The sequence below is a fragment of the Protobothrops mucrosquamatus genome, unplaced genomic scaffold (genome assembly GCF_001527695.2).
Source record: "Protobothrops mucrosquamatus isolate PMUCROS unplaced genomic scaffold, P.Mucros_1.0 scaffold638, whole genome shotgun sequence".
NCBI lineage: Eukaryota > Metazoa > Chordata > Lepidosauria > Squamata > Viperidae > Protobothrops > Protobothrops mucrosquamatus.
The window spans coordinates 205,170-220,730 of record NW_015386930.1 but is presented as its reverse complement, the minus strand read 5'-3'; the positions used below and the strand labels follow the sequence as shown (position 1 = coordinate 220,730).

The window sequence follows — 15,561 nt, the reverse complement described above, 5'->3', positions numbered from 1 at the left end:
CGAACTGCTGGCAGTTGGCAGAATTAGCCTGCAATACTGCGTTCTAACCATAGCTCTACCTTTATTCTACCTTTCTCTTGCTGGTACTCTTCAGATAGAGTACATGGCTCCTTATCACAATCTGTTGACTAATTTGACTAGGAATCATTAGCACTGTATCTAACGCACCTGGACATCTTTTGTAGATAAGGATTTTTTTTCATTTTAAAATTTATATCTTTTTTGTATGATCTTATATCTTGATTAGTTCTTTCTTTGTAATAATTACAAATTTCAACAGAGTTTGGTGAGGGAAGAATGATATCATACACTTCTTTAACACAACATTATGCTTTGAAACCAACAAACTATGAGACACAGAAATTATTACCCTTCTTCCTCTTTTTGAATATACTAGGAATAGACAACAAGAATTGTTTGGAATGGGCACCCAAAGAAATCAAAATTATAAATGCATAAATATAAAGTTATCAAAATGAGAGTTGTTTAAATCCTCAGTGTGAGTTATGTTAAACTCATGTTTAGAAAATGGCTGTACTAATAATTTAATCAATATTTTTACATTGCATTGTTTTCTTTCCCCAGGGCATGATGACCTCTTTGGATGCTGCCAAAGCAAGAATTTCAGAGGACTTCCTTGTTCTTACTTTGGTGTCCATGTGACTGGAGCTCTTCTCCTTTTTATGACAGACGGGATCCTGGTAAGGGCAAGTGACAAAGAAAACATCAGGCCCGCATCTGTCCTATAAGAGTAGCTTTCCCAGGTCTAATCAAGCTGCTTCAGAGATTGGGGCTTGCCCAGTTGGAGAATGGAAAATTGAGGGAGGCCCACGGAGATGCTGAGGAACTACATGTAGATAATTTATTTTTGTTTCAGGTGTGATCTCCGCAGCTGACTTAAAATGTTCACATGTTCCAAAATCCATAAACATTTAATCTGTTTCCTTTTTTTTTTTTTCTCACAAGTTTGCTGATTGTTGGCTGTTGCTCTCTTGGTAAAATTCTTTGGCTCCAAGCAAGGGCAGAACACTTTTTACCCAGCTACTTACATTTTTAAAAATGTGTATTTCTCCCCTCCTTTTATTTTGTTGCCGGCAACTAATACCTTATTCTAACAAGCACAAGCACAAGTTAAGTGATTGCGGGAATTTTTTAAAAAAATGTGTAATAGATTTAAAAATGACTTTTTAAATTCTATCCTTTGGTTTAAAGGATTTTAATGCTTTTATACATTGTCTAGAGCAGGGCTTTTCAACCAGTGGCATGGGTACCACCTGTGGTACATTGGCACCTGGCAGGTGGTACATGACCATCCTAGAAAAGTGGTAGCGGGGGAGGGGAATGAGCTGAACCGGTGGCAGCACCGCACAAGCCTGAGTGAGAGATGGCTGGAGCTGCAGGGCTCAGAGGAAGCGCCAGGATCAGTGCCGCTTTCCAGCTGATCGGCGCTTCTTTGGGCCTGTCAGGGCTCAGCGGAAGCACCAGGATCAGTGCCAGGCTCCAGCTGGAGCTCGGCACTGATCCTGGTGCTTCTGCTAAGCCCTGAAGAAGCACCGATCAGCTGGAAAGTAGCACTGATTCTGGTGCTTCTGCTGAGCCTAGAAGAAGCGCCAATCAGCTGGAATGTTGCAGCATCTCCAGGGTCTTGCGATTTACATTCAGATGCTTGGCAACTGATTCATATTTATGATGGTCACAGTGTCCCAGGGTCATGGGAAGTGACCAAAACTTGCTGCAACCACCCAGCAGACCGGGGGAATAAAAACCAAACACCCCCCACCCCACCCCCACTGCCAATCTTCAACAGAAATGCTCACAACAATGAAAACCTTGGACAGGAGGAAGAGCACAGCCGGGCGGGCAGGCAGGTGTCTTGCTCGGCTGTGCTTTGGGGGGCACTTTTTTCAGTGCCATTGTAACTTTGAACAGTCACTAAGCGAACTGTTGTAAGTCGAGGACTACCTGTACTTTATCACCTTTTTCCTTTTTTTTTTTTTTGGGTCATCAAGTTTTTGACACCTTGGTAGGCGACTGGTGGTACTCGGATATTGCCATATCCTAAAAGTGGTACAATGGGTGAAAAGGTTGAAAAGCCCTGGTCTAGAGCAGGGGTCCCCAACCTCTGGCAGGCAAGAATGTGCACACACGCATATCCTCACTTGCATGAACAGCATGCATGCTGACTATGCAAATGGAGCTGTGCATGTGTGCATGCTTGCTGGCCACTCTCAAGAAACCATCCCCTCTCTCTCCCCATCAGTCCACAAGGTCAGAATGGTTGAGGAACTCTGGTATAGAGAACTATAATTATATATTGTTAAAAATCATCTGAATGAATAAAAGATGAATGCTATAGTCATTTCTTAAAACAAAAAGAGTGCAAATATAATGAAGCATGTTTTCATCTCTTCAGGGCGAATACTCTGGCTTTGTGTACAGCTATGCAGTAGAGGAGCCACTCTCGGTGGGACACAAGAGGGCTGGCAACCTGCCCAGTCTCTTCTGGGGGTTCATCACACTGGGCAGACTCATTTCCATCCCTGTCTCCTACAGAATGAAGCCAGCAACCATGGTTTTCATCAACGTGGTATGGCTAAATCTTATGCACCCAGAGAATAACAAACTTTGTGATTTTTTTTGTGTTAATTGTCATGATATATAAGTAGAATGTATCTCAATACATCTGGAGGGTGTCATGTTGGGGAGTGCTGGGGATAGATTAATATATTTTCCCTTCAGGGACTCATATGAACCGTAGGTCTAATGTTAAATTTAGGATTTCCAACAAAGCAATCTTTTTATACATTTTTTTCAATTCCAGAAGTTCTTTTGGAGTTGCTATGCCATTAAAAAAATGCTGTAATTAATGGTATTATTATATTCTTTTCCTAAAAATATTTGTATTTTAGACAAAATAAAACAAAACACTTCTCTTGTTCTAATTCAGTGTAATATATAGTGTAGATTAAGACAAAGTGCAACTATAAAACAATCACTAATTATGATTCTGATCATTCATATCCAGAAGTGTCTTTCAACAAATGATCCATTATTCGTGGAAGAATAAAGGATCTCTCCTATAGAGGAAGGTTGCACTGTATGGAGACATTTTTATCAATTCTCCTGTAGCCACGTATCCTACCTTTCTTTCTGTGTGGCAGGTTCCATACTCTTTCCTAACTCTGAAAAATACTACTCTGAAGTAAATTAAGTAAAAACAAAACAATGGCATTAACTACGTACAGTATATGTTAAGAAAACTACACTACAGACAATACAGTAGCAAAACCCTGGAGTAAAATAGCAGCAACCATTCAAAAGGTTGGCTCCTATTTCGGTATATTTATGGTTCTTTGCTGCAGGTGGCAAGGTATCAAAGCTGAAGTAAGAGAGCAATGAGAGGCCATGTTAAGTCAATCTGGGGCAACCCTTCTCTTTCTCCTAAACATTTCCTGCAGAATCTGAAATAGTATCAAGCAAAGATTCTTGGAACATTTTTGTCAGGCATGAAGAACTGGGACCATACATTAAGCTCCAGTTAAGAAGATGTATTTATCAAGCCTATACACAAACATTTAGTCAACCAATGGTCAGCGTAATTTGGCACTAGATAAAGAGTTAATAGAATTCAAGGGGGAACATAATGACTCCAGATTGATTCCTCTCTTGACTCCTCCCCACGCTCTGTCTCACCTTCTCTTACAATTTTAGATGCTGATTTCAGAATTTGTAGTTGTACTTACAGGTGAAACTCGAAAAATTAGACTATCGTGCAAAAGTTCATTTATTTCAGTAATGCAACTTAAAAGGTGAACCTAATATATGAGATAGACTCATTACATGCAAAGCAAGATAGTTCAAGCCGTGATGTGTCATAACTGTGATGATTATGGCTTACAGCTCATGAAAACCCCAAATCCACAATCTCAGAAAATTAGAATATTACATGCAATCAATAAAACAAGNCTCTGAAAAGTATAAGCATGCATATGTACTCAGTACTTGGTTTGGGCCCCTTTTGCAGCAATTACTGCCTCAATGCGGCATGGCATGGAAGCTATCAGCCTGTGGCACTGCTGAGGTGTTATGGAAGACCAGGATGCTTCAATAGCGGCCTTCAGCTCTTCTGCATTGTTCGGTCTCATGTCTCTCATCTTTCTCTTGGGAATGCCCCATAGATTCTCTATGGGGTTCAGGTCAGGCGAGTTTGCTGGCCAATCGAGCACAGTAATCCCACGGTCATTGAACCAGGTTTTGGTGCTTTTGGCAGTGTGTGCCTCTCCATTCTTCCTCCAGACTCTGGGTCCTTGGTTCCCAAATGAGATGCAAAAGTTGCTTTCATTAGAAAAAAGGACTTTGGACCACTAAGCAACAGACCAGTTCTGTTTTTCTTTAGCCCAGGTAAGACGCTTCTGATTTGGGGTTTTCATGAGCTGTAAGCCATAATCATCACAATTATGACACATCACGGCTTGAACTATCTTGCTTTGCATGTAATGAGTCTATCTCATATATTAGGTTCACCTTTTAAGTTGCATTACTGAAATAAATGAACTTTTGCACGATATTCTAATTTTTCGAGTTTCACCTGTATTATTTTCTTTGTGATGTATTTTTGTAATTGCTGCTCCTTATTTCACAGATGAGTTTGACTTATCTTGATTTCTCCACTTTCCCAATTAATGTCATTGCAGGTTGGAGTGCTTATAACCTTCTTCCTGCTCCTAATTTTTTCTACCAGTGTGGTTTTTCTCTTTGTGGGGACTGCCTCTCTTGGCCTCTTCCTCAGCAGCACATTCCCCAGTGTGCTGGCCTACACTGAGGACATTCTCCAGTACAAAGGTAAAAGTCTCTCCCTGTGTTTTCTTTTGCTAGGAAATTAGTAGTTGGAGAATGCCAGCTTAGGAAAGCAGGTGGTAGGACCCGTGGCAGGAGCCCATTAATGACTTACTATCTTCTAGAGCAGTGTTTCTCAACCTTGACAATTTTAAGGCATATGGACTTCAACTCCCAGAATTCCACAGCCAGCAATGCTGGCTGTGGAATTCTGGGAGTTGAAGTCCACATGCCTTAAAATTGTCAAGGTTGAGAAACACTGTTCTAGAGTTACCATCATTGTGCCAAAACAGCCGAAAGGAAGATTGATTTACATTGGCTCAGATCTTGCTGAGTGATGCTAAATTAGTCAGTAATGGGGATTCTGCCTATCTCACTCTCACAGAACTCTCATTTTGTGCAAATAAATTCCTGATATTCTGCCAGCCTTTCTAAGAGAGAATGCTTTGAAATGATTTGTTTTGTTTGTCATACCTTATTTCTTCCATTCTGGGTATTATTTGCCTTGCCCCAGATTTGATACGCATATTGTTAAATACTATACAATATTGTCCTGTATATACAATGTAATATTATTGTATAAAATAATGTAATATATTAGCGAAGTTGAATTCAACTCCTGATGATTTCATTGATATGTCCATGTCATTTTCTTGGAAACCAAATGGAAGTAGTTTCTTGTTCCTTCCTCTGGGATGTTTTTTCAACTTCCCAGTCTTCTCTACTACCCTGATATTTGGTAATCATGCCCATCAAAATACAACTAGGACCACACCTCGTTGAGTTTTTTTTTTTAAATCAGCCAAGGTTAGCTAGATGCTGCCACATTACTGGGTAAATGCTGAAAGTGAAAGGAGTCTCAAGGGATTACTTTTTTTCTTCAGAGTGAATAAACCACAAATCCTCATGTCTTTTTCTTCCTTATTTGTTTTGATGGGAGCACATTAACACTGAATGTTTATCTTGGACCTTGGCACAAGACAGGTGGCATTCTTGACAAGTCATTTATATTACAGATTAATTTTTCCCATTTACATCTGAATGTCTCAGCCATTACATTACAGTCTTATATTATCTGCATAATTAAAACAGATACCAACTTTTTAATTCCAGGCTGTGCCACTACTGTATTGGTGACAGGAGCAGGAATTGGAGAGATGGTTCTGCAGTTGCTGGTAGGGTCGGTAAGTATATTAGATATCAAAATGACACCCTACTGGATGTAAATTAACATCTAACTGCCTCCCAGGAAATAAAGAGAAAATTGCAACCACTGAAGAGGAAATTGAAACTTTATACCAAGACTGCTAGTTCAGCTAGCTTAGTAGTATCTGGACCAAATGAATTTCAGAAAAGGTATCTGAAAAGCCTTACATGGAGATGCCCCATGTGAGTCTTTTATATAAATAAAATGCTGGAAACTATACATGGGATTTGGGGCACGCAAATCTAGCACAGGGGGTCCCCAACCCTGATCGGTGGACTGGTACTGGGCTGTGGCATACCAGCAACTGGGCTGTGCAAACAAGTGAAGCCTAATCCGCTGGATGCAGGCAGCACACGAAATCACACCACCTCTGGTCCACGGAAAAAGATTTGCCACAGCCCGGTGCTAGTCCACAGACCGGGGGTTGGAGACCCCTGCTCTAGCATAGGTAGCAATTTGTAGAGAAGGGATGCAAAGAAAGCTAGCAAAATTCTACAAGACATATTTCTAACATATGGAAAGACTAGCCAGTAGTAATCATATGTTGCAAAGTGTGCACATTTCCACTGAACTGTGATCTGCTAATAGATTGAAACTTAAAGATACTCTGATGTTTAAACTGAAGAAATGGAAAAAGCATTTCTTCATGTAATCATGTTGCTTCTGAGCTTTTGGCACTTCTTGAAGTGCAAGTCTTCCCATGCACACACAAACATAGTGTGGAAACACACACTAATGTTCGGCAGGTAGAAACCCTGGGGAAGCAGATGGCATTTGCTACTTTCCTGAAGGTCAGACAGTCTGGCACAAACTTCTTCAGTAGGGAAATGAAGTCTGCATAAGCTCAGTCAGCAATGCTGGAGCACTTTAACGTTATTCTTCCTGCCAGACAATAGATTGTGCTCATTAGTTTTTAAGACAGTATCCAAAACTTGAAAACCTAAAACACCTTGTTTTCTTTCTGTCAGATCATTCATGATCAAGGAAGCTATAGTTTCCTGGTGTGTGGAACCATCTTTGGAGCTTTGGCCTTTACTTTCTACGTCTTCCTTCTATTTTTCCACAGGATTCACCCTCAGTCCCAATCAGGTGAGACTGCCAGCTTGTTCCCCCAACCAGCAGCAGCACTTCTGAAAAGAAAGGAAGGCAGGCCAGGTGGAAGAGGGTGTATGTTCCTGCAGAACAGACAGGGAAAACTCTGAATTTTATAAAAATTCAAGGAAGCATTTATTTTACAGCTGCTTCCTTTCCCTCTTTCCTGCTTGGACTGGACTGAATGCCCAAGCAACCACATATCCCTTTACCTTCCTTATTCTTGGACAAGGAGACCATGGAAAATGAAGCCAAGAAAATGGGTGGAAAAAAGTCTATAAACACTAAATAAATAATCAGTAGTTAAGTTTTCTTTATTGCGTTTAGAGATTAAAACCTCCGGCAAAGTACATTTTCAAATTACAGTTGACACCATTTCCATTGAAGAATTAATTAAGCATGGAAATAAGGAATCTGATATTACACATCAAGAAAAAGGAACCTGTGGGCTTCCATTCCCAGGCTGCACAATCCAGTATGGCCTACGTTGAAGGATTAATAGTCCAGCCTCCTATAGAAAGGCAGGATTTCCCATGGAATCTTCTATTAAATGCTGTCAGAATTATTTTAATTATTAGCAGTGCTTTTTTTGAAAAAAAAAAAAAAAGTGCCGGAACTCACACACGTTATACAACCCGCCTTGCCTACCCTACAAGGTTCCATACAAAAAAGGTGCCGGAACTCTGTTGTAGGCATTCTATGACCAAAAAAAGCCCTGATTATTAGTATTATGATCAAGAAGTGTTACGTGCACAATTTTTCAAGCCAACAAATACAGAAATGAATCCTGCTACTGCTGTGCACTTTAGTGAGGAGGTTTACCTTGGTAGTCATGAATCCATGTAAACTGTCCCATTTACAAGTCAGTTGTATGCAAGACTTGGTTCTACTTCATGAGATATCCTGGGTGCTAGTACATATACAAAGGAGTAATGTATGTATGAATTGGAGAATACACATTTTGGAGAATAGCACCTGCCAAAATTGATGTCTAGAAGTACAAGTCTTCATCCACATTCATTGCATGTTGTAAGCCAGTACTAATATTACTTCATAAAGCAAGTAGGGGGAGAAAGTATGTGGTGTTTTAATGATGTTTTTAAAAACAGCCAGTGAAGGACATTTGACATTTTATTTTAAATGACAGCTTCAAAATCTTGTTTTGTAGATATGGATGTATCACCTGACAAGCAGCCAGCAATAGGCGAACATGGACTTTATCAGAGCTAAATAAAACAGCAAGTTCTTACCTGGATCAAGCACATGGTCATTTCAGCTGAAAGATTTGTTATCAAAGCCTGATTTGAAACTACCTGATTTTTCTACAATTGAACTCCTTGATTACAGTTCATTCCCATTTATGGTTAGAAGGGAATGGTCATAACAACAAAGACCAAGGGACAATCTGCAGAATCCTAAAGAGGCCAAACTTTTGATATATGATCAATTAAAGTCCATTCAAAAGCACAGTTGAAGAAAAATGTCCTACTGTCATTTTACAGACCTTGCTGACAGGAAACTGGGGGTGGGGATGGGGATATACTAGTATTTTATATGTAGGAAGATTTGGAAAGCACCCTTCTTAATTATGTATGCTGCAAACTCTTTGTTGCAGGAAATTTTTAAAAATCTCTACCCTTGGTGGTGTACATAGCCAGAATAAATATGTTGTTATGAAATTGCCACCCAGCTTGAAGTATTCAAGTTTTGTCTGTCCCCAGATGGGATTTTACTATGTTCTGGTGGTGCAAAGCCTTAGACACTGTAGATAGTATAGTATACAATTCAAGTAAAGGTGGGTTAAGCTTGATTGAATCAGTATAAGCTGGCCTTTTAACATTAGCCTACTAAATGGTATAAGCCAGATGGGCTACTTTATTAGTCAGAAAAGCCCAAGTCCTGAAGTATTAAAAATTTTAAAATACATGAATTCAAATGTTACATCTCTTGCAATTGTGCAATATTGTATAATAGGTGCCTTCCAGGAAGAGAACTTGAGAAGTACTAAATAAGTGGTGGCTATTCTCATGACCGGCTCAAATGAAGGTAATGGGATAGGTGGGAATTGCAAATACTGTGCCAGGGGTATACATCTGTATGTATATATGAAGGAATGTTAAATATGGTATTGTTGCATGAACTTGTGAAGTGACCAAGATGGAACTCCGCAACATTACTTAAGCTATTTTTTCTAAGAGGCTTGTTGCACTTCTCATTTCAAAATTGTATATACTAAATTTGTATTGCAATGTGGCTTTCAGATTGCTATGTTGCATGGGTATGCACCCTCATCTTTGATTTCCATGTTGTTTAAACCTTAAAATATACTGTCCTTATTACAGAGCACGTGTACTCAAGTTTATATATTCAGATGAGTGTAAACTTTTCTAATTGCCCATTTCTAGATTTTTAAATTTCTAGACCAGAAGGTCAATAGTAGCATCAATTTCATGTGTGAAAATTCTGGCATTATGCAAAGCTGAAGCTGATGAAGATAGAAGCTTCTGCTGCTACAAAAGAAAGGTCTCCATACCGTATTTATTATGTGAGAGTGAAAAATTAATTATACAGGTAATATATTAAAATTAAGAATAAATTTAAGTTGCTGGAACGCAGCATCCAATCTATCACTTTATAGCCAAATATAGCTCATACCAAAATACAAACAAGGATTGAAAATTTTAGCCTTCAATCATGTTGTTTGCTTGATTTGCATTTATAAATCAGTTTATTTTGATTGTATTTATAAATCAGTTTATTTTGATTGCAGTTCAAATCCAGAGTTTGTGGTTTGTAAGAGATGATTTATGTCATATAAATGCAACCAATTGTGATTTATTTTATAACCCACATTAAGCAAAGTATGGATCAACGTATTGTGTGAACTCTGAGTAAAACAATCTGCAACAAAAATGTTTTTTGTAGATGCAGCCTAAGGCAAAAAAATGTGAAAAAATTGTTATGTTAACAATCTTTGCTTTGGAGAGTCTTTTATCAATTGATTCAACTCATAAAAGACACTATAACTAGGTAAAACATTATGCTGCATTTCAAAACAATGTTGCATCTGGAAAACAGGTGTTCCAAATTTGAGGAAGTATCATTCAAAATGCTTTGCAGGTCCCTAAGAGACATTTAGCAAGCAATATTCTTCAAATTGCTTGACAGAGTTATTTCAAAGTCTGCAGTACAGGAGGTCCAGAATTAGGCTCTTGTTATCTTTAAAATTATAAACTTTAACTAGCAAGCCTGCATCAAACTGGCCATACTTATCTAGATTATCAAGCTGAAAACCTGAGTTATTGCTTTATTTATTCTTTTTTCTAGACTGCTCAATGGCCAAAGCTCTCTGGATGGCTTATACTAAATATATAATTTGAATAAAAATATATAAATAAAATCAAATAACATAAAAACAAAAACACCAAAGCTGTACAAAGATAATTCAAAAAATAGAATTAAAAAACAATTAAGGAGCCTTGGAAAACAAAAACGTCTTCACCTGGAATCAGAATGATGCATACATGGGGCCAGTCAAGCCTTCTTGGGAGATGATCCATAAATTGGTATCCACCACAGAAAAGGTTCTCCTTGCAAAGGCCCATTGGAGGAGACCTAGAGAGCCTCATGAGAGGACTTTAAGGCCTGGTATACATATGAGAGATAACCTGAAGTGCAAGACACCCATTAGGACAGGCAGGGTACCATTTGGCTGGACAGGCCCGCCACCCATAAATAGGATTTCTGTCTTGTCCATACTAAGTCTCAGTTTATTGGCCTTCACCTAGTCCATTACTTGCCCTACTGCTAATTCAGAACACCAAGCACCTCACCTAGTTAGACGAAAAGGAGATGTGGAGCTGAGTGTCATCTGCTTATTGATGACTGATATATCCTCAGCTGACACCCTCTCCCAGCAGTCACATGTAGATCAGCATTTCTCAACCTCAGCAACTTTGAGATGTGTGGACTTCAACTCCCAGAATTCCCCAGCCAGCAGAAGTTTAAATCCATACATCTTAAAATTGCTCGCATTGAGAACCACTGATGTAGATATTAAAAAGCATAGCTGAGCTCTGAGATTCAAAGGTCCAACTGCCATGAGGCAGAAATCACCCAGAGTCATTGAGAGTTATTAATATTATTAATATTTAATAAATCGCACAGCATCTCCTTCTGAAAATGGCCAAATAAAGGGGAATCATTCTAGTACAGCATGCAGCCCAACTTTGACAATTTATCTAGGAGAATATCACAGTCAGTGGTATTGAAAGCCACTGAGATGCCCAAGAGGAACATAATATGGTCATAATCCCTATGTTGTGTTCCCAAGTCATCCTACAGGGTGACTTTCTTTTCCATAACCAGGCCTGAAACCAGATTGAAATGGATCTAAAAAATCAGTTTCACCTGATTGATCAGCTACCACCTGCTGAAGCACTTTGCCACATTGACAAAGAAGCAAACTGCTGCACATACTGCAATCTAGAATGAGAACTCAGTACCTGAATGATTTTCTTCCATTTGTGAGGCTGTGAAATAAATATGAAGCCTGCTAAAACTGAGATATGGTATATGAAAAGGAAACACTGCACCGATTGGCTATTAGAAACACAGGAAGGAAGGGATTTTGATTCAGTCACTTTAAAAGCAAGGTATATAAGTAGCAGGAAATAATCCCAATCTAGTGAAGGGGGACTATATTCAGCCCTTGGTGCTAGATCACTTCACACTGCAATCCAAAAGGAAACTTCAAAAGACACAATCACCTTGCTTGATTGCTTATTGCTTCCTTGTTGTTGTTCATCAAGACCTTCAGAGCCAGCTCTGAGAGGTATAGGAAAAGGGCTAGTTGTTTTTGGGTTTGGTGGTCAAATGCTTATCACTGCCACAGGGCATTCTTTGCACTTATTTCTCTGGTCTTATTTCTTCGATAGGGCAATCTTCACTATCCATAAAAAAAATAATCACCTGCAAATATCTCTGAAAAGCTTATTACAAAGGGGTTGTTCTGTTCTTGCAAAGCAAGACTTTCAAACTGAATCTTAACACCACAGTAATATTTTAATGTGCAAAGCCTCAGATTTCAATAGGGTACTCTATGATGAATATGTGTCATTTAATCACATCCAAATGCAAGAACACTACCATAGAGGCAGGCTGTAAATTTGTACTATAACATATTAGATTTAGATAACAGTTGGTTATATCACCTCTAGCAAAATATTTTTAAATATTAAATATATATTTTAAAATAAATTGTACAGTAGTGGCATAGTCTGTCTACAGTGGAAAAAAATAATATTCCAAGATATTTTTTTGTTAAAAAATATTTATTTTAAAAAATACAATTGTTCTGTAAGTTTTCTTGCACATACATATTAACATGATTTACTACAATGTTTAAAACAAACCCACATTATTAAACAAAGCAAATCCCTCTACCAGTTCTTAAAGAAAATATTTAACACTTTCCCCAACTCTTGTAAAAAGAAAGATTGCTACAACTTTTTTCTTGCAAAAGGTTTAAGCAATAAGGAAAAAAAAAGACCTGATTTCTCAAGGAGCAACTTCATTATGTTTGGATTTGCAGTAGCTAATATATCATTTTTTAAAGCAACTAGGCCTCCAAACTGTGCTTGAAAAATGTAACCTTGCAAGCTCTGAATCAGATTTGGTAATTAAAATTATTACTGAAGATACAGATTTTTCTCTTTTCTTATAAACACCTTAAGATTATGAAGGTCTCCCAAATGCCTTCTCTAGAGAGGTTTGTAGTCAAGAAAATAACACTGAAAACGTACTTAGAACTTTGGCTATTCATGCAATTTTATTATATATTAACATTATTTTACAAAATGGCAATATACTAAATATATAAAACGTATTAAGTTTTCATTTTAAAAAAAAGGAACAAGAAGCTACATTTCCCTAGATAAATTCACTTGATTCTTGTGACAAAAGGCTAAATATCTGACAAATATTAAGACATCCTTAATATTTCCAACCCAGTCCATAGATGTACCAACACAGATATTGCAGAACACTCACATCCCAAACCCATAAGAACTTACTTAAGAGTATAGGATGAGGGAAGAGAAGCTAGAACTGGTCTTTTATATCCTTTAAGGATCCCACAAAGACTACAGGAACCTGCAAAGGTTTTCCAACAGGCAATTACACTAAGAAAAAGCTCAAGGACCTGGGCTTACCCACTTTCATTCTTTCTAGACTAGCCATCATAGTGAGCTAGCGCCTCCAAAATTAAGATAATTCCATTTTTGTCTGCAATATATATGCTGGGCAAAAACACATTATTCTGGGAAAGTAACCATTGAAATAGAAAAGAACAAAATCCAAGTGCTCTATGTGTGTGTTGGTAAGTTAAATGGGAACTGCAGGAACATTAGCAATACCAGAGCAAACTGAGCAAAGTAGCTTTAATTGATACTGCTCACCATCAATGTAAGCCAGAGATTCCATAGTAGCTTTCATGATTACCCATGCCTTGCAGAGAAGTCCACTATCTGTAGCTGCAGTGTATGTACTAGCTTAATCAGCATTCTGGCAGAAGTATTTGTGAAGCACTGAAAGCATTTCTTTAACAATATTTAATTGTGACAGCTTTCATTTCTAAAAAAATGTTTGTTATATCAACATATACATCAAGGCTTAATCTATTTTCTTCCACTCCTCCACCACCTAGATTTCTTTTGTATATTCTTACAACTTGGATGAATATGTCAACTGTGAATATAGACAATATAAAAAAATACTCTCAAGACTACTATGTGTACATAAGGCAGTGATGGTGAACCTTTTAGAGACCCAGTGCCCAAACTGCAACCCAAAACCCACTTATTTATCACCAGGTGCTGGGTGGGCGTGGCCGCGGTGGTCATGGCAGACTGGGTGGGCGGGACCAGGGTGGTGGGGGCCAGTTGCTCACAATCTCTGGGGCATGGCACGAGTGCCCACAGAGAGGGCTCTGAGTGCCGCCTCTGGCACGCGTGCCATAGGTTCACCACCACTGACATAAGGTCATTTGGTAACTGCATTAAAAATACAAACACTGCATTGTTACATGGATTTAGAAGAAGAGGTTTTCCCATACAAGCTTTAGCAAGTATTTTTTATTCTAATATTTATAGTATTTAAAATTCTGTGCAGCTGAACAGAGAGAGACCAAATATCAACTATAGTTAAAGCAGTACCAAAGACAAAAATTGGAAAACTTTGTTATTTTTTCCCTTCTAATTACTCACAGCATACTAAAGGCAGATTTAAAGGAAAAAAAATCAGATATGAAGAGTTTGAAAATAAATTTTCCAGTTATTAATGTAGTGTACAAGTAATATAAAATAATTTGTTCCATATCAGACTTTAAAATGCTTTGAAATGGAATACAGTAAAATTAGGACAAGAAATCCGGACAAGGATAACTGAGTATTAATTGAGAGCCACAATGAAATCTATTTATACTCCACATTTCTTTCAAGAGCTCAAAGCGGCATACTTAGTGGACCTGCCTCCCAATTCCTCCCCTCATGCTTACATTACCTTCAAGCTGTCTTTTTGGCCTTCCTAGTAGCATGTGACTGATCATGAACTAGTAAGATTTTTGGTGTGCGATCCACAGGGGGTTTTTTTTCTAGAAAGCTCTATAAAAGGATTCCAAATTAACACTCACACTGAAGAATGCACTAACTATACAACTTTGGAAGTTTGTCATTACACAGAAATCTTATTTTGAGCCAATCCATTCAGATCTTTTTCAACAGCATGAAAATAAATGATGCTGACCCAATTTAGCTTTGATGGCACTTCAACTAAAGAAAAGCTTACTTCTTCAATTTAAGCAGTAGCAACATGGAATGGCAAACTAAATGAAAGATTTAATTTGCAAATGTGAAAGCTGCTTCAAGCAAAGATTCATTCATGTGGTAACAACTATTTCAATCATTCAGGTTATTTATATGAGAAACACAGTTGTATGAACAAGGCTACCCTTTGACTCATCTTCAGAATATTGGTTTTAAGATATTTTTGGAGAAAATGATACTTTAGTAGCTTCAAAATTATGTTTTAACAAATAGAGAAATATGACACAATGACCCATAATATTAGAAATCCTGAATGTATAACTCATTTTAAAAACTGCAACTATAAAGTTCAGTACCTTTCAATCATGTTTAATAAAACAATCTGGATACCATTTTGGTTGTTTAACTCTACGAAATACTCCATTAGCTACCAATTTCTCCAAGCAATAGAATTAGCTTCATTATTGTGATTAATAACATTCCATAGTATAAGAGTGACCCCAAGAGAAAACTCTTTTAAACCATAGTCAGCAACCATCATATTATGGCAGTAGTTCCATAGACTTAAAGGTGACATTATATTCATATTTTAACAAGATCAGT

At 37.9% G+C, this 15,561-nt stretch overlaps 1 protein-coding gene across 1 annotated transcript in view; it reads left to right on the top strand.

Annotated features, from left to right (window-relative positions):
* The window catches only part of MFSD4A (major facilitator superfamily domain containing 4A), a 53,247-nt gene extending 43,141 nt beyond the window's left edge, over positions 1 to 10,106 (top strand). The window contains exons 5-10 of the mRNA XM_015817792.1: positions 586 to 701; positions 2,414 to 2,587; positions 4,695 to 4,842; positions 5,950 to 6,020; positions 7,012 to 7,132; positions 8,304 to 10,106. Of these exons, the coding sequence (XP_015673278.1) occupies positions 586 to 701; positions 2,414 to 2,587; positions 4,695 to 4,842; positions 5,950 to 6,020; positions 7,012 to 7,132; positions 8,304 to 8,365 (692 nt within the window). The 3' untranslated portion in view covers positions 8,366 to 10,106. The remainder of the gene's footprint in view (positions 1 to 585; positions 702 to 2,413; positions 2,588 to 4,694; positions 4,843 to 5,949; positions 6,021 to 7,011; positions 7,133 to 8,303) is intronic.
* The last annotated feature ends 5,455 nt before the right edge of the window (positions 10,107 to 15,561 follow it).